Consider the following 24,910-nt stretch of genomic DNA (forward strand, 5'->3'; position numbering starts at 1 on the left):
CAAACTGTTAGTATTAAATGAGGTAATATTTCCCATCAGCGTGTCTTTAGCCTTTTATGCCTCAAGAGGAACCTAAAATAACTCAAAATAACACCTTCCTAGATGAGCAAATTTGGTGTGCTTTCTCATACTTAGCAACAAACTCTAATGAAAAGGGGTCAGTATTTTCTAAATGCCATTTTGTCCACATAAGATGTATCTATATGAAATTTCCCGTATTTATTGCAAATTTACAAATATGGCCGACACATCTGCTAGAGGGTCTGACAGAGACAAGAATTTAATCAATGTCTGTTGAATTTGCTCAAGTGAATAAAACAGAAAAACTGTTTTATAAAGAACAACAAAGTGCAGTAGTAAGTTTTGCACACACATTCAAAAAGAACCAAGCTAATATTTCTCTTATGTGTCTTACATGTGGTTGTTTGACTTACATACATGCTATGATATTTTTAATTCACTAGCAACTATGAATCACCCTCACAACATCAGATTGTAAGGAAGTAATCTGAGGTTTCCTTTTTCTCTATATGCATTTATAGTACTAGATAAAGAATAAGCTAGGGATCCACTGAATTTCCAAGCAACTTACAGTTCTGCAAAGAGTATTATCAGCTGAGAGGGTAGAATAGAAGCTGTATGGTGATTTATTTCAAATGTTCCTCTTGGGAAACGTCAAATACTTTGCTGACACTGATAATGAGAATGCTCATGAAAAACTACGTGTTAGATGATTAGAGTGAAGGGAAAGGTGCCATCACTACAATCATTTATTATATAAGCTGAAGTGTTACCTACTTATAAGATGACATATATAAGAACATCTATATCAATTTTATTCCACATTCCAATATTTAGGAAAAAAAAGTTTTTAATGATTTCCTTCTAAAAGAAGAACAAACCTATTTAATTTTTCTAACATTTATGAATTTTGTATAGATTAGGAGCATATATATTGCATATGTACTGATATGACCAACATATCTGCTAGTAATGAGCAACTACCATGTATCAAGTACTGTGCCATCCTTTAAGAATTCATTGGTATGTTTACAAATGTATACAACTACTTCGTGGAGTTTATATTAGATAGGAAGGCTCCAGATAAAAAGCAAACACAGCATTAAAATAATTAAAAAATGGTAATATGAGGGAAAGAAGACCAGGAAGAAAGAGGGTGCTGAAATAGAGGATGATAAAGGGGATGTCTGGGGAAAGGTTCCACTGTAGAAAGGTTGAGTGGGGGAAAATCCCTCTGAGAAGATATATTGTGAGTAGAGTTCTTAATCAGAGAAAAGAATCACAGAAAAATCAGCAAAAAGTGCCTTTCTGGAATAACATTTTAACACAAACAATGGGCAATCTCAATTCTAGGTAGTAAATTTTACTTGGAATTTCATGTGTCATTTCTGTGCTATAAAGTTTACATCATATCATATACTCTGTGCTTAAAGTAATACTTAACCTCATTTTTCATTCAGTTTGTTTCAGATATTAAAAGGACTTTGCAAAATGCATTAAAATCATATAATTCAAAGCTGAAGATGTGCCTGGTAAAATATTCCATAGTTTGAGGGATTGACAACATTAATTTTACTCTAAGAGAAATGAGTGTAAATAAATGTTATCAGAGACAAGAACGCACACACGCACACACATGTGCATAAAACGTATCTTTTAAATTGATGATCACGCTACTGGCTGGGCATATTACATGGTAATTATTGTTTTCAGCTTCACAGTAACTCCAGAATAAATACTTGGTTTTTATGAACAAAGGTAGAGCCCTATTCGAAAGCTAAAAATTTAAGTAACTGTTGAAAGCATCAAAATATCTGAAATAAAAGTTTTTAGAAGCAATCCATGTGTTAAATAGAATTAAATGTTACAAGTTAAATGTCCTTCATTATCATACATTTGGACATTTCCTCTAAAGGCTTTCTTTTTGCCTGATGAAGAAGCCAAGCAGAGACAGTAGATATGCAATCAATTATTTCCCAGGGATTATCTTCCTTACTATCTGTTGAAAAACTGACAGTGTTCACTCTAACTACATAAAACACATCTGCATATTCAGCTATTTGTAACTTGGTTTAGATTTTATAAACTATTGACTATTTCTAGTTTGGATATGAGAGCAAAACAGAAAAGACTTTCTCGATCACTTTTTAAAGTAAATTCTTTAAAATAAGTGCATTAAGAATAATGCATTGTCAAAAATGGATTTATTGTCAAGTGACTATAACGTCAAATGTGCATTCTTTGAAAGTTATTTCAGATCTATCATATGATTTTTTTCTTATTTGTTCTCATTCAATTTACTAGTTATTTTGAACTTTTTATTTTATTAATTTGAATGTTTTTTCATTTTTTAAATTAATTCTTAGAATTAAGGTAAGAGTCAGAGAACTATTTCCTAACTGGCTAGGCAATCTTAAGTATATATTGCTAAGCAGTCCCTTGGCTATTCTATGGAAAATAAAATATTTTTAAATTTTGGTAGCCCTGGGAATTATCTTTCAACTCTGTGTCTGGTTTTACTTTCCTTTATTCATTTGTTTGGACTACGTGATCGAGTTCATTTTAGTTTTGGCACTATTTTTAAGGAGGTCTCATGTACATGGGTGAGCCCTAAGGAATGGCAATGGTGCAGGTAAAGATTATAAAGCAAATGTATTTTAATTTGGAACAGCTGTGTGAGGAGATTAACATGGATTCAGTTTTAAAGCTATACCTACCTATAATCAGGTAGATTAATTCCCAAGAGTAGTACATTTCACAAAAGAACTCAAACATTTTGTTCTAATTCTCAAACCTTTTGGCCTCATTAAATTGTGCTGTGTATCTGCTGCAGCCTCATTCTTCAGCTCTCCAATTGTACCTCATCAGGCCTACCCAGATTGCTCTGAAACATTTCTGATTCATCTAGACGAAATATGAATGTAAATGAAACATTCTGCAGCCACAATAGTATTAAACAAGAGGCGTGGGGGAAAACAAAGAGTTAGTTTTTTTGTTTTTTGTTTTTTAAGCTCACCAAACTTTCTTTCAAGATGTTGTAATTTTTCTGTGTTTCTAAATTTTATTATATTATGGCAAGAGCACGACATAAGAGCTATCATCCTAACACACATTTAAATGTACAATGTATTACTGCTGACTCTAAGTACAATGTTTACAGATCTCTGGAGCTTATTCATCTTGCTTAACTGAAACCTCATGTCCACTTCCCATTTCTCCCTTCTCCCCACTTCCGGCAACCACTATTTCACCCTTTGAATCTATAAAATTGACCATTTTTGATATCTCATGTAAGTGGAATAATGCAATTTTTTCTATTGATTTTACTTGGTACAATGTCTTCAAGGTTCATCCAGGTTTGCACACATTGAGAATTTCTTTCTTTTTTATGCTGAGTAGTATTGCATGGTATGTATATACCACATTTTCTTTATCCATTCATCTGTCAAGGAACATTAAGGTTGTTTCCTTATCTAGGCTATTCTGAATGGAAGTGCGCTTCAAGATCCTAACTTCAGTTTTTTTGGATAAATATCCAGAAGTAGGATTGCTGGATGCTAAGGTAGTTATAGTTTTAATTCTTTGGGGGACCTCCATATTATTTTCTGTAGGTGCTGCAAAATTTTGCCTTCCCATCAACGTTGTGCAAGGATTCCACTTTCTCCACATCCTCCCCAACACTAGTCTTTTGTTTCTTTGATAACAGCAATCCTGACAGGTAAGAGATGATATCACATTTTGGTTTTGATTTGTATTTCCCTGATGACCAGTAGTGTACATTTTTTCATGTAGCTATTGGCTACCTCTATGTCTTTTCTCCAAAAACATCAAGTACTTAGCTCATTTTTCAATTGGGTTATTGGGGGGTTTTTGCTGTTGAGTTGTAGGAGTTATTTTCATATTTTGTCTACTAACCCTTATCGAGTATATGGTTTGTAAATATTTTCCCAATTCCAAAAGTTGTCTTTATAACTCTGTTGGCTGTTTCCTTTTCTGTGGACAAGAGTTTTAGCTTAATGTAGTCTCATTTATTTTTGGATTTATTACCTATGTTTTTAGTGTTATATCCATGAAATCATTACCAAAATAAATGAATGCCATGAAGCTTTCTCCCTGTTCTCTTTTAGGAGTTTTAACATTTTAGGTCTTAAATCCATTTTGACCTTTAATTTTAGATTTTAATCCATTTTGAGTTGTTCTGTGTGTATGGTGTCAGATAAGGATCCAATTTCATCTTTATTTGCATGTCAGTATTCAGTTTTCCAACACCATTTTTTGCACAGGCTATTCTTTCTCCATTCTGTATTGTTTGCACCCTTATAGAGGATCAGTTGGCCATACATTCACGGAGTTATTTCTGGGATCTCTATTCTGTTCCAGAGGTCTAAATGTCTGTCTTTATGCTAGTTCCCTACTGCTTTGATTACTGGACGCTTTGTAATACATTTTGATATTAGGAGGTGTGATGCCTCCAGCTTTAGTCTTGTTTTGTTCAAGATTTCTTTGGCTATTTCGTGGTCTTTTGTAGTTTCATATGTATTTTGGATTTTTTTCTATTTTTATTAAAAATACCATTGTGATTTTGATGGCGGTTGCATTGAAACTGTAGGTAACTTTGGATACTATGGAAATTTTTACAATATTAAGTCTTCCAATCCATTAACATGAGATGTCTTTCAATTGGTGTCTTCTTTAATTTCTTTCATCACAGTGTTACAGTTTTCAGTATACAAAACTCATTTGTTAAGTTTGCCTCCCTTTTTAAGTTTATTCCTAACTATAGTATTCTTTTTGGTGCTATTGTAAATGAGATTGTTTTCCTCATTTCCCTGTCAGGTAGTCAGTTGTTAGTGTACAGAAACACAACTAATTTTTCAAATGTTGATTTTGTATTCTGCAATGTTGTTGAAGTTTATTAGTTCTAATGAGCTTTTTGAAGTCCTTTAGTGTCTTCTATATTTAGATCACTTCATCTGCAAAAGGAGACTTTCTTCCCACTACTAATTTTTAGTTTCACTCCACTGTGGTCAGTAAGGAGACTGGGTATGATTTCAATCTTAAATTTGTTAAGAATTTGTTGTGACCTAACTCATGATCTATCGTGAAGAACGTTCCATGTGCACTTGACAAAAATGTGTATTATTTGTATTGGGTCAAATGTTCTCAATCTATTGCAGTCTATTTGGTTACGGTGTTGTTCAAGTCCTCTGTTTCCTTATTGATCATCTGTCTGGATGTTCTATCCATCACTGAAAGTGAGGTATTCAAATTTTCTAGTATTATTGTATTGCTGCCTATTTGCCCCTTCAGTGCTGTCCATGTTTGCTTTATATATTTAGATTCTCTGATGTTGGGTGCATATATCTTTGTTATATATTCTTGCTGGATTGATGCTTTTATTATATAACATCCTTCTTTGTCTCTTGTGTCAGTTTTTTTACTTAAACCCTGTTTTGTCTGATATAAGTGTAGCCACCCATACTCTCTTTTGGTTATCAGAATAACTTTTTTCATCCCTTCACTTTCAGCCGATCTGTGTCCTTAAATCTAAAGTGGATTTCTGATGGGCAGCATATAGTTGGGTTTTGTTTTTATCCATTCACCCACTCTGAGTCTTTTGATTGGGGAGTTTAATTCATTTACATTTAAAATTATTATTGATAAGACAAAACTTATTATTGTCATTTTGTTATGTTTAGTTTATTTTAGTTTGTTAGTCTTGTCTGTTATTTTAGTTTATTTTAGTTTGTTAGTCTTATTTTTCTTTTGTATTTTCTTTCTTTCTTCCCCTATGTTTGTCATTTTGATATTTTAAAATTATACATGAACTTTTTAAAAAAAAGTTTTAAAAAGTTGCATTCAAATATAGAATTTTTAAGAGTACTGAGCATTTACATTTTACTAACTCTATCAAATTTGATTTTTACACATTGGCCATTTGAAAGATAGTATTTTTGTGGAAAGTGAAATGCTGTGCTAATAAACTTATTATGTAACATTAATTTTGTGGCTCTGGAGTTAGTATTGCATGCACAACTTTAGATAACAACAATAAACAATTATCTTTGCACACAGCAGGCAATAAAGTTAGAACGTGTTCCTCAATTCATCCACACACATTTGAAGCCATATTGGAAGACGGTGAAAAATATACAATGTATGTATGTATACTATTTTATGTATATAAGCACTCTACACGTATACATATGTCCTTGGCATAAACAATCACTATGCGAATGTTGTTTTCATAAAATACAAATATATTCAAAAGTATAACTGAATTAAAGGTGGTTGTCTGCTATCATTTGTACTCATTGTTAGTGGATACAGAACATTCAAATACCTGTTCTCATTTATTTGTGGGATCTAAAGATCAAAATAATTGAACTTCAGGAGATAGAGAAGAGTGGTTATCAGAGGCTGGGAAGGGTAGTGCTGGGGGTTCGTAGGGAGGTGGAGACGATTAATGGATACAAAAAACTAGAATGAAAAAGACCTAGTTCTTTAATAGCACAAGAAGAATATGGTAAATAATAATGGTACATTTAAAAATAATGAAAATGTATAGTTGGGTTGTTTTTATTGCAAAGGATAAATGCTTAAGGGGATGGATACTAAATTTCCCATGATGTAACGTGATTGCATGCCTATACCCAAATATCTCAAATTCCAAGATGAACGTTTTATTCATTTAACACGGTCTTCTCACATTAGAAAATGTGGGATGTCATTTAACTTCAGAGTGCATATGAAATGTGGGACAGCAGTGTTTCCAGAAATAAATATCTAGTTGTCAAATTCAGAAACGTGTTCCATCTCTCTCAATCCCTCCTCTTTTAAAGATCTCTATCAATTAGCCTTTCTCAGTTTTGTATCTATAAGCTTTCCTCGTCTGAGTATCCTCTCATCCATCTTTAGCATATAATAATGTATAAGGTATTATATTGTAAAACAATATGCATATACTCATATGTGTGTACAGGTATATCTCATTTTATCATGGTCCTTTGTTGCATTTTTTTTTACAGATTCGAGGTTTCTGGCAACCCTGTATCAAGTAAGTCCACTGGTGCCATTTTTTCTAACAGCACATGCTAACTTCACGTCTCTGTCACAGTTTAGTAATTCTTAGAGTAGTTTAATCTTTTTCATTATTATTATATCTGTTATAGTGATCACTATATCTGATACAGTGAATATAGTGATATTATATTGTTATAATCAGTGGTCCCTGAAGCTGGCAGAGGTTGGTTCATGAGGTGTAAGGAAAAAAGGCATCTCTGTAACATAAAAGTGCAAGGTGAAACAGCAAGTGCTGATACTGAAGCTGCAGCAAGTTATCCAGAAGGTGTAGCTAAGATCACTGGTGAAGGCAACTATATAAACAACAGATTTTCAATGTAGAGAAAAACAGCCTTGTATTTGAAGACAATGTTATCTAGGACTTTCATAGCTAAAGAGGAGAAGTTATTGCCTGCTTCAAAGTTTCAAAGGACAGGATGACTTTCTTGTTAGTAGCTAATGCACTTGGTAACGTTAAGTGGAAGCCAATGCTCTTTAACCATTCCAAAAATCTCAGGGTCCTTAAGAATTATGCTGAATCTACTCTGCTTGTGCTCTATAAATGAAACAACAAAGCCTGGATGACAGCACATCTGTTTACAGCATGGTTTGCTGAATATTTTGAGCCCACTATTGAAACCTACCGTTAGAAGAAAATATTATTACTCACTGACAATACATGTAGTCGCCCAAGAACTCTGATTGAGATTTGCAAGGAGATTAATGTGTTTTCATGCCTGCTAACACAACTTCCATTTTGTAGCACTGGGATCAAGAACTAATTGTGGTTTTCAAGTCTTATTATTTGAGAAACACACTTGGTAAGACTATAGCTGCTATAAATTGTGATTCCTCTTACTGATCTGGGAAAACTGAACTGAAAACCTTCTAGAAAGATCCACAATTCTATATACCATTACAAACATTCTTGATTCGTGGGAAAAGACAAAAATATCAACATGATCAGGAGTTTGGAAGAAGTTGATTTTAACCCTCGTGGATGGCTTTGAGGGGTTCTAGCCTTCAGTGGGGGATATAACAGCAGATGTGGATGTGGTGCAAACAGCAAGAGAACTAGAAGTGGACACTGAAGATGGGACTGAATTGCTACAATCTCATGCTAAAACTTTAACAAATGAGGAGTTGCTTCTTATGCATGAGCAGAGACAGTGGTTTCCTGAGATGGAATCTACCCCTGGTGAAGATGTGAATATTGGTCAAGTGACCCAAAGATACAGAATATTAGATGAACTTATTTGATAAAGCAGTGCCAGGTTTGAGAAAATTGACTTCACTTTTTAAAAGGTGTGCGTGGGTAAAATGCTATCAAATAGCACTGCATACTACAGAGAAATATTTTGTGAAAGGAAAAGTCAGTCAATGCAGCCAACTTCATTGTTGTCCTATTTTAAGAAATTGCCACAGCCATCCAACCCTCAGCAACCACCACTTTGATCAGTCAGCAGTCACCAACATTAAGGCAAGACCCTCCACCAGCAAAAATACAAATACTTGCTGCAGGCTTAGATGATCGTTAGTGTTTGTTATACATTTTGTGAATTAAAAAATAGAGTATTCTTTAATTAAGGTATGTACTTTTTTTAAGATAAAGTGCTATCACACAATTAAGAGACTACAGTATTTAGTAAACATAACTTTTATACACAATGGGAAAACAAAAAATCTGTGTGACTCACTTAATTGCAATATTCGCCCTGTTGTGGTTGTGGTGATCTGGAACCAAACCCTCAGCAGTGTGTTTGTATGCATGTGTGCGTGCGCACATAACATGACCCTGAGTTAACTTATTCTTCTCCTTTATTTCTTAGCAAATTTGCCATGATTTAAAAAAGAAAAACAGCTTATATTTATATTCCTACTTCCTCATTCCTCATTTACTTCTCAACCCTCTGTTGGCTTTTACTCATATCACTTTATGTAAGAGAGGTCATGCCAAAGTTATATACGTGGTTCCTTGTTCCTGGAGGGGATATCCATTTGAAACAGATATAAATAAGTGTGGAGACAGATATATGTGTGTGTATATGCAGGCTTTTATGTTTGTATTACTGTGTGTATCACAGAACTTTGTTATAGCCTCTGAAGTTAGAAAAACAAATACTATGCAGTTCGAAGAATATCTTAATTTTTATGTTAGACGAGACAAAACTAAATGAAACATCATAACTGAATGCTAACTACTTAATTTTCAAAATTTCCTTAGCATTAATAAAGGTTGTATGTTTTCAGGAAAAATGTGTGGTGTTCTTAAAACGCAGCATCGATATGTTAGCAGACAAACAGCAGGACTGTTGAAGTTGAATATAAATTGATTTATTAGTTTTATAAAAGTACATGTGATATGAATCTTTTATCATGTGGTTTATCCTGTCATGAAACACAACCTTTGTTTAAAAAGTTGAGCTCCTGTAAAAGGTGACTGGAATGAGAAGCTGTATTTCAAGATAATGATATTTAGATTGGACACTTTTAGGATCGATACATAGAAAAGAGGCTTTAAACCAGTAAATTCTTCACTAATTCAACCAACTGAACAATTTGTGAAAATAGTGGGTGGAATACATTTGCTTTCCTTATAACATAAAACCTTGTGTGTTTAAAAAACAGAAAAAATCAAATTAATGATATGCCTCCAAGACACTGTGTTAATCCTGGATATACAGAGAATTCTGAAAGAGGAAAAAAAATACCACATTTCTGAATTTACATGAAAGCAACTTGTTTTTATTTATTTATTTTTTACTTAAATCTACCTTAAAAAGCCTTTATACTCTTTTAAAATCAGATATATCTTATGCACAAATTTGAATACAGAATGTAAAATTAATTGTCATCTTTGAGTCAAAAACTTTTCCTTTTTGAAATAAAGTATGTAGAGGTGAACAAGATTCCTAGTGGTTGCTTTGGATGATTTCATTATGAAAGGAAAAAAACAATTTATTTACACTTAATACCTTTTAAAATGATGTAAGTAGTGGCTTGCACTTACATACCTCTCTCACAAAATAATAAACTTAAAATTATGACGAATTATAAGATCCTAAAAAGTCTCTTTTAATTGTCAGAGTAAGGTTAATTTGTAAATTTTTGAGACAGTATATTTTATATTAACGGAGTTGAATTTTGTGTTAAACTTTTGTTATATTTGAGTTCTTCAAAATAAGGAAATGCTAGATTATTTCAAATATGTGAAAGCAGCATATTACTTGCCCCCAGTTATATTTCATAATTATAAATCTGTCCTGTAACAGCACTCATGCTTCCAACCTCTGTTATGTATTCTCGATTTATTTGTTGTGATGTATTAGGAACCATCATTGGATCTGTGCTCTGGGATGCATGCCTAAAGTTCACAGTTAAACAGGACACAGCCCTGATATTATATAATTTTTTTTTTTTTTAATCCAGAGAGGAACAGAGGAGAGATGTCGTGGGTAGAGTATAGAGTGAGGGATATGTACATGGCTTTGCACAGTGTACTATGGGATCAGAGGCCAAGCATCTAAAGAAGCCTACAGTGGGAAGGAGGTTCAGGGACATCCTCCAGGTGGTGAGGATTACCCTGAATTTTGATTGAGGAATAAGAGTTATTAAATAAAGATATGCATATTATATACTAGATTAATGCATCTGCATCTTCCCAGTAATTTCATTTCTGATGATTTGAAAGAAATATTCATAGAATCTAGTTATCACTTGAAAATATTCACAATCTATTAACAGCTCAGTTCATTTATCAACTTTTCAAAAGTGGTTCCTCTATACTGTTAAAATCATCAGATGCTAAACAAAAGCCAAAAGAAGTATCCTTAAACCTTACATTAAACTGTGTGACACTGTAGTACATGCAGTAAGCAAAGAGTGTAAGTAATGTGAAATTATGTGTGTATTATTTCAGTCCTTTGATCATTTTTAGACACTCATAGGCCAAAAATTTTAGCACCTAGAGTGTCTTAAAGTGTTCCAAAAATTTAAATCTTTGTGTAAAAAGTTGAGCTCCTGTAAAAGGTGACTGGAATGAGAAGCTGTATTTCAAGATAATGATATTTAGATTGGACACTTTCAGGATCGATACATAGAAAAGAGGCTTTAAACCAGTAAATTCTTCACTAATTCACCAACTGTTTCATTATTTCATCAAACTGTTCCCCATTATTCACAATATTTTGTCACCAAACCATCTGAACATATTAATTCATTTTTGTCTTGCTTTTGAACACCCAATCCATATGTGTTCCTCAACCACATATAAAACAATCCATTAGAGCTAGTAATAACCACACCTTTCAAAATGGTGAAAATTCCAATCAGAAGCAAAGTGAATGAGCATTTTACCCTGCAGAGTCTTCTTATATATACATGTATAATTTTTGTAGAAATTGTTGAAACACCAGAAAGTTTATAATTTCTAATTACTTTTTAAATGAATCATTAGCATTTTAGGAAACATTTAGGTTGAGAATCACAGTACTCTTACAAAATATGGAGTGTTGATCAGAAAACTGAAATAAGCTGATGATAGGACTGCTGGAGAAGATAGTTAGAGTTTGATTGAAGCTGATATTCCTCCGCAGTATCAGGTTCAGTGAGGTCCCTCTCTCTGTAATACTCTTCCCTTATAGTAAAGCATACATTCAAATATATTCCAACTACAAACCCTAATCTTCACAGTCTTCATTTGCTTATGAAATGCTTTCTTTGAATATATTATACCTATAAAAAAATTTGTCTTCATCTTTTCTTGAAAGGAATCAGTTTTCAAATGAGGATGTAGTTTCTGCTGTTGTAAACTGCCTTTTTGTAAATTTACAAAACAATAGACATTTGTTGAGTATTTAGGAAATTTGAGTATTACTTCAATCTTTAATAATTAAATAATATAATAAATTTTATCCAATAAACTGTAAATGCTTAAATTTTTCCTATTTTTCCATTCCTTGGATTTCTCTATTTTAATAACATTTTATTTACAATCTATGCATAAGAATAAAATAGGACCCATACATATATTTTATTAAAATATTATTAGGCATGAGTTGCCTGTGAATATGATACAAATATTGCATTTAACAGCTCTCTAATTCACCCATTAGTTTATAATGTATGATTCATATGGCTTTATAATTGGCACATTCAAGTTTTAAACCAAAAATTCTCCCCTCACTACCACTACCCACTATCTCTTTAAAAACCACCTAGATCAATATTAAATTTTAAATATTATAAAATTACACTCACTTTTTTATCTTTATTGTATTTGGCAAATATCTCCTGGGCTCTCTCTTCTCCTCCATCCGTGAACAGCATAATAATCTTATTGCAGTTTGCTCTGGAAACATTATACTGTTAAAAACAAAACCACACAAAACAATATGCATATAATTCACAATATAAGAGAAAATAAAGCTATATGGAAAGTGCATGAGCAGGTTGCAAGTCATTAATGAAATATCTGCTCACAAAATATATTCTAAGAACTGGTTCCTGGATCAGTTCAGGCCCACCCCCTTCATCAGGCCTTCCCCTCACCACCCAGATAACCATAGGTCTATCTCACTTCCTTCAGCCTTTGATCAAATGCCACTTTATCATGAGGTGATTCTTCACAACTATGTTTTAAATTGCAGTCTCCCTCCCAGATAGTATCTTCACAGCATTTTACTTTCTTTTACTTACATATTTTATTTTCTTGTTTATTGTTGGTGTCCCCCAACAGAATGTAAGCTACATAAGCGAAGGAAGTTTTGTCTTTTTTGCTCAGACTTTTTTGTCCCTCCCTAGAAGACTGCCTAGCGCATAATACAATCTCAGTAGTTTCTTAAAAAATGAGCTTTTAATAAATGCTTATGTCAATTTTATGTCCATATAATTTTATAGTATAAACCAAAAATAACATTATTTTAAAATGTGTATCTTCAGTCCACTTCCAAATAAGTGTTTTCTTCCCTCTTTACTCATTCTACTTTATTCACTTTACCTGTTTGAAATCACAAATCCTAAAATTGATCACCTAAAATCCAATACTCTTTTGTTCCTTTGTAAAGGCCGATACCTATTCCCACGATATCCTCCTATCCTCTCTCAACCAACCACACATATTCTAATCCTGAAAGACTCAAGTCCATGGTAAATCTTCTTACACTTTAAGGTCTCCAAAAGAGTTAGATATGGGAGAATGATGGATTAGCACCAAAGGGCCATTAAAATGAACAATTAATTTAGAAAGCTGGACTTCTCTGAGGTCTAAAATTATTATCTTAACTTTTCTACTGTTGTGAAATGTATTTGCTTTCAATGCTGAGAATAAAAGATCACACTAATTTATGAATGCTCAGCTTCTTTGAAAATGTCAACCCTAGGTTCAGTGCTGTCCAAAAGAAATATAACATGAGACTAATACGGAACTTTAAATTTTCTAATAATTACTTAAGGGGAGTAATAAGAAATATTCAACATTAATCCTAATAATATATTTTCTTTAACCTAGTCATCCAAAATATTAATCAATATGAATATTGAACATTAATCAATATTGAGATGTTATACAGCTTTTTCTTCCATAATAAGTCTTCAAACTTCAGTATGCATTTTATACTTATACAACACATCAATTCAGATCAGCCACCTTTCAAGTGCTGATAGCCACCTGTGATTGTTGTTACCATATTGTACAGCATGGCACAGCCCTGGCTTTTAAATGACTAATATTTTTAAAAACTCATTAATTTTTCTTTAGTGTTCTAAGTCATTGAAGGTCCATGCTCTACCTTGTTTTTTCAACGAAGATAAAACCCACTTTCTGTTGTGAAATTAATAAATACAACATTTTTCTTTATTAATGAAAAGATCCTGTTTCAGGTCATCTCACTCCATTGACTCAGCCATTAGAACACTGGGAGTAAAAGCTTTTAATCAAGCATTGTAGAAGCACAAGTATTAACTGATATAATTTGTCACTTTCAAGCATGGCTCTTATCTTTGAAAGTAACCTATCTGAAAATCTGACTACACAAAAAGTTGCATATTTTATCATCAAAATACTTCTGTGAAATGTGCCTCAAATCTCTTAACTAAAATTAGTTTCTCTGGTGATTTGTCTTTTTTTTTTTTTTTTTTTTGAGACGGAGTCTTGCTCTGTCACCCGGGCTGGAGTGCAGTGGCCGGATCTCAGCTCACTGCAAGCTCCGCCTCCCGGGTTTATGCCATTCTCCTGCCTCAGCCTCCCGAGTAGCTGGGACTACAGGTGCCCGCCACCTCGCCCAGCTAGTTTTTTGTATTTTTAAGTAGAGACGGGGTTTCACCGTATTAGCCAGGATGGTCTTGATCTCCTGACCTCGTGATCCGCCCGTCTCGGCCTCCCAAAGTGCTGGGATTACAGGCTTGAGCCACCGCGCCCGGCAGGTGATTTGTCTTTTTTATCTGCGTGTGTAAAATAGGCAAAATAATATGTACCTAAAGAACTATCCTGTAAAAATGTTAAACAAAACCATAGGACATGGTTTTGTTTTTGAAGTACTGAAAGTACTATTATTGGACGCAAATATCAATGTAAATTAACACATTAGGTCTTGCTGATCATTTGTATATTTAAGTAAATAAAATTATAATATTTCCCGAGAGAGTGATGTTAGGGCATACACAAAAGAAGGAATATGGGGAAAATAAAGAAACCGTTTTGCCTACAACATGATTTTTCCGAGGAGTAGCCTCTCAGGACTTATGGTGGAGCCAAGTACGTAATAGCAAATTTTCAATGCATTTGCAATTATCTAAAGAATCACACAGCGACAACAATTAACTGGCTTTGAACAAATTAAGCCAAAAAAACTAGATTATTTCAATAAAATTACAATTAGTAGAGTTGATAACTTACTTTAATATGGTACTTTGCTGTATTTCTGTGTGCCAGTATACAGCACAGCATCTATCATATATGCACTCAATATAAATGTTTTTGAAAAATGCATATATATGCTAATATTTTATGAAATGGTACCTGAAGATTAATTCAAATCTAAATGTAAGTTTTACTTTGGGACTGATATGTCTAATTCTATTTAATACTTGCTTCAGTGATCTTAAAGGTGGATGCTGCAAGGACCCCCCCCCTCCAAAAAAAAGCATTTGAGCGATAAGATGGCTAGAAGTGTTTGAAAGAAAACAAAATACGCTTCAAATTATTTTAATATAAAGAATTTCAATATATATATGAGATGTATGGAAAGCAAAACATATTAGACTTACTTAGGGAACAACTGGGACCATATTTTTAAAATCATTACAATTGTAGCAGTTATAAAGGCAGCAGGAGAGGTCAATAGGAGTTAAATCATATTTCATCAGCAACTAATAAATCTGGAAGTTAATGTGGCCTCTTTAGTGAGGCTGCCTCTGAAATTGTACTTTACACTTGAAACTCCTGATCATTTCACAACTGAAACCTAAACAGGAGGCAATGAAGTGAGGGGAAAAAAACACTAAGAAGAATAATGAAAATGCCCAGATCAAGGAAACTCAATTATTGACTTAAGCAAAAAATAATTTTTATCAAAAACAAGCATATTTCTTTACTAGAGGAAGAATACATCTTAATCTAATGGTTAATTACATTACAATTTCATAGTTTTGAGCTTTCAATTTTTATTAATGAACATACAACATTTCACAAACATATGCATTTGCCACGCATTATTTCCCTTGAAAATAGCAGGGCTGTACATCTCTGATTTTCCGTCTTCTTACTTATCTAACGGTGTCTAGTAAATAACATGACCTCAAAATTCAACATATCTGAAACTGAGCTATTTCTTTTTTTTGTTTGTTTGTTTGTTTGAGACGGAGTCTTGCTCTGTTGCCCAGGCTGGAGTGCAGTGGCCGGATCTCAGCTCACTGCAAGCTCCGCCTCCCAGGTTCACGTCATTCTCCTGCCTCAGCCTCCCGAGTAGCTGGGACTACAGGCGCCCACCACCTTGCCTGGCTAGTTTTTTTTTTTTTTTGTATTTTTTAGTAGAGACGGGGTTTCACCAGGTTAGCCAGGATGGTCTCGATCTCCTGACCTGGTGATCTGCCCGTCTTGGCCTCCCAAAGTGCTGGGATTTGAAACTGAGCTATTTCTACCCCACATTTCCTCTATGTAGGTTCCTGTGTAATCATCTATTTACTAGTTCGGTTCAGAGAATGTAGTCACCTAAGCCCCTCTCACTCTGCAACCCAGCCCACATCACTTAATCAGTTCCCATGCCATGCTCCTTAGTAGCTCCTCACTTCTATTCCCACACCAGGATCTCTACAATAGCTTCCTTAACTGAGAACACTCCAAGGCCATACTCTAAAGTTTTCCTTTGCCCTTAAACACTTCCTTAACTGATACCTCATGGCCTTTCCATTTCCATCAGGTTTCTATATTGCTCATGTCGTAACTAAAAAAGGCAGCCATCTGTAATTTTTTACAGTGCTATGTTGTGTCACACTTGTGTACTTTGTCTACAATGTGATCCTTTTTCTGAAATAATTTTCCCTTCCTCTACCTACCTAAATTCTAATCATTCCTCAAAATCTCATTTTCACGGGATTGCCACACTTTCCTGACCTCCTTTGAGTGAGCTGAGCCCATTCTCTGTGCTGTCCCAGGGAACACGCTAAATACCCTGTAATGGCACTTGCACACTGTTCTATGGATGATGATTTAGCACATTATGCTGGGCCTTCTGAGAACAGCTGGTCCTGTTTACTTCTATAATTCCAGCACCAGCACTATGACAGGAATTGGTGATGCATTCCATAAATTTTGGCTGAATCAATAAATGAATCATCCAATTGGATATCTCAAAAACTATTCAGAATACTCAGGAACAACAAACTCATATTTGCATAAAGACCAAATGTAACAGTTCATTCAGTGATTCAGCAAATATTAGAAGACATTATGATCTGACTTCTTACCAGACATGGGCTAGTAATTACAGCAGTAATGACCATGACTCCAATACCACCCAGCAACCTACAGCTGTGTGTGGTTTGCTACATGCCAGGTTCCATAGACAATCTTATGCACAGTTCTCTGAGGTACGTGTTATAGTGACCTCTAATGCATACATGTGGAAACCAAGGTGCAGAGAAGTAAGTTTCCTACTCTCAAACATGATAACAATATTGCCTAGTAAGAAATAAAATAATTGAACAATGGTCCCTTCTTTTAAGTAACTCACAGTGAAATAGAGGGCAAGGTAATTTAAAAACACTAGTCCACAGTATTAAGACACACACTGTAAGGCCAGGTGCAGTAGCTCATGCCTATAATCCCAGCACTTTGGGAGGCCAAGGTGGGTGTATCACCTGGGGTCAGAAGTTCAACACCAGTCTGGCCAACAGGGTGAAACCCTGTCTCTACTAAAAATTAAAAAAAAAAAAAAAATTAGCTAGGCATGGTGGCGGGTGCCTGTAATCCCAGCTACTTGGGAGGCTGAGGCAGGAAAATCGCTTGAACCCAGGAGGCGGAGGTTGCAGTGAGCCAAGATCGTGCCACCGCACTCCAGCCTGGATGACAAGAGTGAAACTCCATTTCAAAAAAAAAAAAAGACACACGCTATAATCTGACAGTCTAACTGTAGACGCTGATGAGGGACTGTGGGGAATCCTCACTGAGGAAGAATCCCTGCTCCAGGAGTTGCATTTCTGTTCATCTTAATGTCTACCATTTGGAACTTTCTGTACATTTAGGAACTTAAAGACCCAGACGAGATGTTTAAAACTAAAATGTTCTCAGTAACCATTTGATGATTGAAAGTTTGAGGTTACAGATAAAGACTGTAGTGATTGAGATAAGAAAAAGTAATGATATTCTACATAGGCCAATTAAGTTTCAAGGGTTTATTCAAACTTAAATTCAACTATTTCCTCATAAATTTAAAAACACAGATTGAAAAAAATAAAGATCAAAAACTTAAAAATCTACATTTTAGATACATTTTGAATTTTAAATTCAAAAATAAAAATAGTACAAAGGTTTCTTCTGCCTGCACACATCTGCTTTTTAAATAAATGGAAAACAGTACTATCTAATCCCAGACAGTAACTATCAGAATATTGAAATTCAGATACTACAATTGAAAAAGAAAAAAAAAGATATAGCATGATACTTACATTAAGTAGCTGTTCAAAAGCAAAACTAAAGCCCTTCTTATAATCTGTAATTCCTTTGGCTGTGATATTATTCACCGCATCTTTCAATACTTTCTTATTTCTTACATTTGCTTGGACAAGGTGCTGAAAACAGCTCACATCCTGAGCATTGCTGTTAAACTGCAAAAGATCAAATAGTAAATATATGAATGAACATTAAAATCAATCATATAGTTTTCATAGAATTTGTGTTTGATACTCCTAAACGGTATTGCATTGCTTCCTCTTTCAAATGGAAAAGCGAGTAGGCTGGTAACAAAGGTGCATTAAGAAACAAATGGCAATTTTCTACTGAGCTACCAACCCGTACTGGAACGCTGAGTCTGCTGCTTATATTCCCAAAGCCTGGTTTCCCTGCTTATAAATTTGAGAATTAAATTATATGACATCCCTTCTAGTTCTCAAATTTGATGAGCATGTAGAAAAAATAATCCAAAGCAATGAAATATATGCAGAATCCAGAAATGATATGGGATGCCTGCCCCGGTTGTGGGGACATGTTAAATATTTTCATTGCCTCTTATTAGGAAAGACTGGTTGGCAAAGTAATACACTGAAAACATGAATCAATGTTTAGTCATTTTGAAATTTGAGGGTACTGTTTTTCTATGGAGGCTAACAGAGGAAAGCAACGTGAATCAAGAACAACTGGTGGCCTTTTAGAAACATCACTTTAGAGGTTACTAAAGAGTGCCAGGGGGACCATGGAGGCCAGGCAATGGAGCCCTGAACAGCAGAGAGGCTGTGGGAGAGAAAACATCAACTCCAATGTTAACTGCCCAAGATGGAAAATTTAAGAACGATCATCAAAGTAACTTCGTCAGCCCCATAAAAAATATTCACATCGTTCTCTGGATAGTTCCAAAAAGAAAGAACAATAGGAATGCTGCAACAAAATCCAGGATAATAGGATGAGTGCAGTCATCCAATCATTTATTAACTCTGTAATCTGTGGAAGTTCTTCAGCTCTTGGCACCTAGACTGTCACATCTGCAAAATGGGAATAATAATAAAAAGCATATTTGCCAGAAAAAAGGGACTGGCCAGATAAAATGTTAAAGATACTTCCAGATCAAAAACATACACTTATTTTAATGAGTGGGCCACAATTTATTACATATTCTTGAAAATATAATTCATCTTTTTTTCTCTGAAGATCACTGAACCTAGTTATAAGGTGCACTGCACAATTCATCAGTTTATTAAGCAAATATTTACTAGCAGCCTATTATATACCAAGAATCATGACTGGTAGTTTTATACTTTCAGGCATAATTATTTGCACATACACAAATGCCATAAATATATAAAGTTATATAGTGTCTACTATGTGCTGCATTTACTAGATATTCTAAAAATGTACATCATTTTATCTTTACAAATGTTCTTTTAGATAAACATTATTATCCCCATTTTATCTATGAAAAAACTCATCCTGTATTGCCTCTCAATATAGTGTAATAAATTATGATTCATTCTATAAAGCAATATAATATTATGCTCTAGAAGACAATATTAGGAGAGGCATTTCTAATTTGGATTGTGAACATTTGAAAGAAAATTCTCCTAAACAACGGCATTTCCTGTGATTCCAGAGAAATGTTCCAGTGAAGAGCACAAAGGAAGAACATTGCAAGCAAATAGAACAATATGTGCAAAGGCCCTGACATGGAAACAAAAGAATCGTTTTGAAGAAAACATAAGGAGAGTGAGTTTAGCTCGGTCTCATAGGAGGACAAAAGACACAAAATGAGTTCAGAGAGGGAGGCAAGGGCTAGATCATGTGAGGTCCAATGGAAATGTTGAAGATGATTTTAGTTTCTATGAAATGGAAAGTCACTGGGAGATCTTAAGCCAAATGTAAAATAACTGAATCTAGAATTTTAAGAGTGCATCCTAGCTGTTGTGTGGAAAATGGACTTGAGATGAGCACAATATAAAGGAGGGAGAGTAATTAGAAGGCTTTGCAGTAACCTAGCTGAAAATACATAGTGGTTTTGTTATTTGTGGAGATGGTTAGAAAGGAAAGAATTCAGGAGGTATTTCTGAGAAAGAATCAAATAGGACTTGGTGGTGGATTTAGCAGGATGCATAACAGAGAGGTATCTTGAATAACTGCCAGGTTTCTGACTCAGGCATCTGGAAGGATAGAGGACTGGAGGGATGACTGGTTCAGGGATAACTGAGGAATACAGAAGAGAGGCACAGAGTGCAACTTAGGGTGAGATTTCAATAGATGTGAGATATGCAAGTATACATGTCAAGAAATGATAACATTTAAAGCATGAGGCTCAAAATAAGTCTTGGTTAAATAATTTATAAAAGAAAAAACAGAAGGCTTCAGGAAAAAAAAAAGGTTTAAAGCCATATGAAAACAAAACATAAAAAGTAGAGTAGAATAGGAGTACCCTGAGAAAACTAAGTAGGAGCAAGTTTCCATGGAGACAGGAGGAAAATCAGGAGATTGGACTGTTTTGGATGAGAGAAAAATGTGTCAAAAGGAAGATAATGTGTGGAGATAGAGAAGATGCGGACTTAAAACTGCCCAGTAGGGCTCGGCACTGTGGCTCACACCAGTAATCCCAGCACTTTGGGAGGCTGAGGCGGGCGGATCACCTGAGGTCGGGAGTTTGAGACCAGTCTGACTAACATAGAGAAACCCCGTCTCTACTAAAAAAACAAAATTAGCCTGGTATGGTGGTGCATGCCTGTAATCCCAGCTACTCGGGAGGCTGAGGCAGGAGAATCGCTTGAACCCAGGAAGCAGAGGTTGCGGTGAGCCAAGACTGCACTTCAGCCTGGGCAACAAGAGTGAAACTCTGTCTCAGAAAAACAAAACAAAACAAACAAAAAATGCCCAGTGAACTCATCCACATTATGTAGGCAGCCTTGGGTGGGCAAGGGGAGGGCAGAACCAATGGACAGCAGGAGCATCTGAATGCAGGAAAATCCTCAAAGTGCTTTGGCTGGAGGCAGAGCAGGAAAACAGGGTGGCATCTGTAGGGTAGACCAGGGGTCAAGAAAAGTCTACTTTAAAGCTAGGGGTCATGAGCGCATGAAAAGACTTGTATTAAAGAGAGAAGAAGAAAAAGATGCAGGAAATAGAAGAGAGGTAAAAAATAAAGTTCGTGGAAAGGTAGGAACAGATGGATCCAGGTGACACACAGAGGAATGGCCCTTCAGGAAAATGCACATCAACTTCATTATTCTAGGAAAGAAGAGTGGAAGCTGACCCAGCCAGGTGGTACTTGGATTTGGATGATGATCGTTACTGTCTGTGGCATTTGTCGCCTTTAACAATGAGGCAAGGTGATTAGGATAATGAGAGGAGAAGGAAGGCTTAGAGAGAAGAAAGATAAAACAAGAGGTAAAATATCCTGCACAGATAGTGAGTTCTTTTCCATGTTTATTTTGAACACGACTTTCATGAATATCACCAGTGTGAGAATAAAGTTCCAGTATATTTATTTACTGTTTTCTATAAATTCAAATATTGAAAAGTGAGTATCTTCAGGTCCAAATGACCAGTCCCATTGCCTCTTTTATCACTCTTCTATTCTTTGGTTATTGGATGCAACCTTATTCTACATGTTCCATTTTCAAAACAAATGTTAGAATTCCCCTGTATTGGTAAGTAAAAATACAGTTTGCCAATATATTACTAGTAAAGTGACCTTAGAGAATTATTAGAAATTGTTACAGGAAATGTTATTAACTGGCTTATTTAAACCATGAATCATCATAAAGGTACAAGTTATGCAGAAATTGAGCACTGAATAATATATTGTTCAGTCTTTCAGTTGACCTTGACCTGCTTTTAACACAGAAAAGTGAAGCATCTCATTAAGTCACTTTAACACAAACTGACGAAATGTGAATTCAATTCATTAAATACATATTCAGTAGTATATAACAGAATTACTCCAATTGCACTCATAATAAAACTCATAAATAATGTACAGAACGGAATAACTTACAAAGTATAACTCCCTATACCAAATCTTACTCCCCTAGGAAAGTGATGAGAAATTTGAAAGCTTACAATCGGATAAGACTATATTTCACAGGTATCTTAGACTCATCAGTTTATATCATATTATATATATTTTAAAAATAGGTTAATTTTCATGGGCTGAAGTGGCAGTTGGATAACATGTGCCTAGATACTAATTTAAAACCACGTATTAAAAACCTTAGAGCAAAAGTGTAATAGTAAATATATTACAGAACTTTGAAATGGTATATGGTGAGTGAAAAGAGATTGAAGGAGCTCTGATTTTTCATCTATTAAGAAAATACTTCTTGTAAAAGTGTGTATTTAACATGACAGAGTCAGAAATTCAAACTAACATTACATTGATTCCTTTCCCAATCCCAGAAAATTCAACTAAGTAGGTCACTCATCAGAACTGCTGAGAACAATTTCTGTTACCCTGTTTAGATAGGAAGGCACGTGTGTTAACATGGGCATCTGGGGTAAAAATCCTGGAGGGCTTTGTATTTCAACTCCAGCATTGGGGCATTCTTTCCTTTACCCTTCTACATCTCTTGTTCCTTCTGCCAAAAACACTTTTTCCCACTATATATACTGTTCCTCTGCCCACAATACTTTTTCTCCCTTCTTCACTCGGTCCTCATGAAAGTTTTCATGACCTTCCCTGACTAGATTAAATCACCCAGTACTAAGCTCTCCTAAATCTATCTCTTTTTTACAGAGCACCAGTTATAATCTCATATTTCTCTATATCCTAGCTTGATAAATAGACCCCTCTATTGGATTATTAGCCCAGATGGCCAGAAAATGTGTCCACTCCACCACTGCATCTTCTGTACTTGGCATGTAATAGACATGCTATAAATATTTACTGAATAAATGGATAAATGTTTAAACTCCTTGGATGTGGGCTTTAAGAAAATTAGAAGCCAGTATAAAATGTTGATCAATAATCAAGCTATAGATTTATAAGTAGATGAATTGCATCTTAGCTCTGCAATATGTTGTTAAACTTGTATATTCAAAAGGACAAATACACTGTACAAATAGACATTTAAAAAGTCAAAGATATACAGAACATCAAACATAAGAGTCTGACATACAGTAGATGTTAAATGGCAACTCTATTGTTTTAAAAATTATTTAAGTAAAAAGCATTAGGATACTCAGTACTAAAATTAGAACAGATTCCTAATTCATAAGATTCAGATAAACTGCCTCAGCTGTATTGAGCTTGAAATAAAGTTTACTAACAGGATGATACAAATGTCCCTCAAACATTAGTGTTTGAAACGGTTTCTTATAAAACTATGATCCATGCATTTCAATCTTCCAAAGAACTTTCTTATTAAATATCACCGTCAAGTACACAAATCCACAAATCGAAAGATGCTTTCCAGTCAAAACAAAGTATCAGTATCTCAAATGAAATAAGCCAAGCTTTTGGTTTTGTAAAGGCAGTCTCTATTTTTGCTCTAATTTCCTCTGCTGAATAAGAAATCATTCCACGAAATAGTTCTGAGAAGGGGGACTCTGCTCGTCATCACATTATGTCAGGATACAAACAATGAAATATTTCTATTGCCTTAATATACACTACAAGTCAAAGAAGCAGAAAGTTACTGGGAAGTGCCCTTTGCCTGGAAATGGCAACTGGAACACATCTTCTTAGAGTCCCAAGTCTTTCTTTGAATGGTTTACTGGAGTCAAGTAGTTCAGAACTAGAAACATGAAGAATTAAAGACAAAAGATCTTCTTAAGGTCGTATCTTCTACTTGAAACTTCAGTGAAGGAGAAGCAGCTCATTTATTCTTTGCCCACTTGATCTGTCTTTTTAAAATTATTTTTCGTTTTAAAACATGAGACAGGGTCTTACTACTTTGCCCAAGCTGGTTTCGAATTCCTGGCCTCAAGTGATCCTCCCACCTCGGCCTCCCAAGCAGCTGAAATTACAGGCATCAGTCACCGTACCCAGCTCTCAACATGTCTTTTAATTTGCATCCCTTCCCTTCAGAAAGACTGTTCTCCTACGCATGGATTCTAAATGTTTAAAGGCAGGCTTTCTTTAGGGTACTTTGTACATTGTTTAGTCCTAAAGCATTTTTAATAAGCAAAAACAGGACATAACTATAGTTTTTGAAAAAATTGTTCAATATTTTTTACTTAACATGTCTTAATGTTTTATTTTCTCTATTTTTGGCATGTAAAATAAATAATGGTGCAAAACTGTTGGCTCAAGTCATGTAATGATCAGCAAAAATAATAATTCAAATCCAGACCTGACTGCTTTGGAAAAGGATTTAATTAAAATAATATTAGTAACCTTATTTATGCAAGTTAACTATGATGGATAACATATATAACAAATTTATATTTTATAAGCTATATTAAATAATTTAAATAAGAAACTTAATAAAATTTTGCATATTAGTAAGTACAAACACATGGTATCAGATACTATTCACATTTTGGCCACCAGATGGCGATGCAGGAAAATAAAAGGAAAATGACCAGCGGCTGTGCGCTCCAACATTTTGGCTATGCTTGTTTCATGTACTTATTCCTATTTTTAAAAAACTTTCAAAATTTATTTTGATTTTCATATTTTTCATAGTAAGTTTGGATTATAAG

The 24,910-nt window shown here is 34.5% G+C and overlaps 1 protein-coding gene across 3 annotated transcripts in view; it reads right to left on the reverse strand.

Moving 5' to 3' along the window:
- CACNA2D1 (calcium voltage-gated channel auxiliary subunit alpha2delta 1) overlaps window positions 1–24,910 on the reverse strand; it is a 526,258-nt gene that overhangs the window by 75,932 nt on the left and 425,416 nt on the right. For all 3 annotated transcript variants that reach the window (XM_033192867.1, XM_033192869.1, XM_033192868.1), the window contains exons 11-12: window positions 18,247–18,405; window positions 12,343–12,447 (exon numbers count right to left, since the gene is read on the reverse strand). In XM_033192867.1, coding sequence (XP_033048758.1) covers window positions 12,343–12,447; window positions 18,247–18,405 — 264 coding nt within the window. The remainder of the gene's footprint in view (window positions 1–12,342; window positions 12,448–18,246; window positions 18,406–24,910) is intronic.

The sequence above is a fragment of the Trachypithecus francoisi genome, unplaced genomic scaffold (genome assembly GCF_009764315.1).
Source record: "Trachypithecus francoisi isolate TF-2019V2 unplaced genomic scaffold, Tfra_2.0 Lachesis_group4, whole genome shotgun sequence".
Lineage (NCBI taxonomy): Eukaryota > Metazoa > Chordata > Mammalia > Primates > Cercopithecidae > Trachypithecus > Trachypithecus francoisi.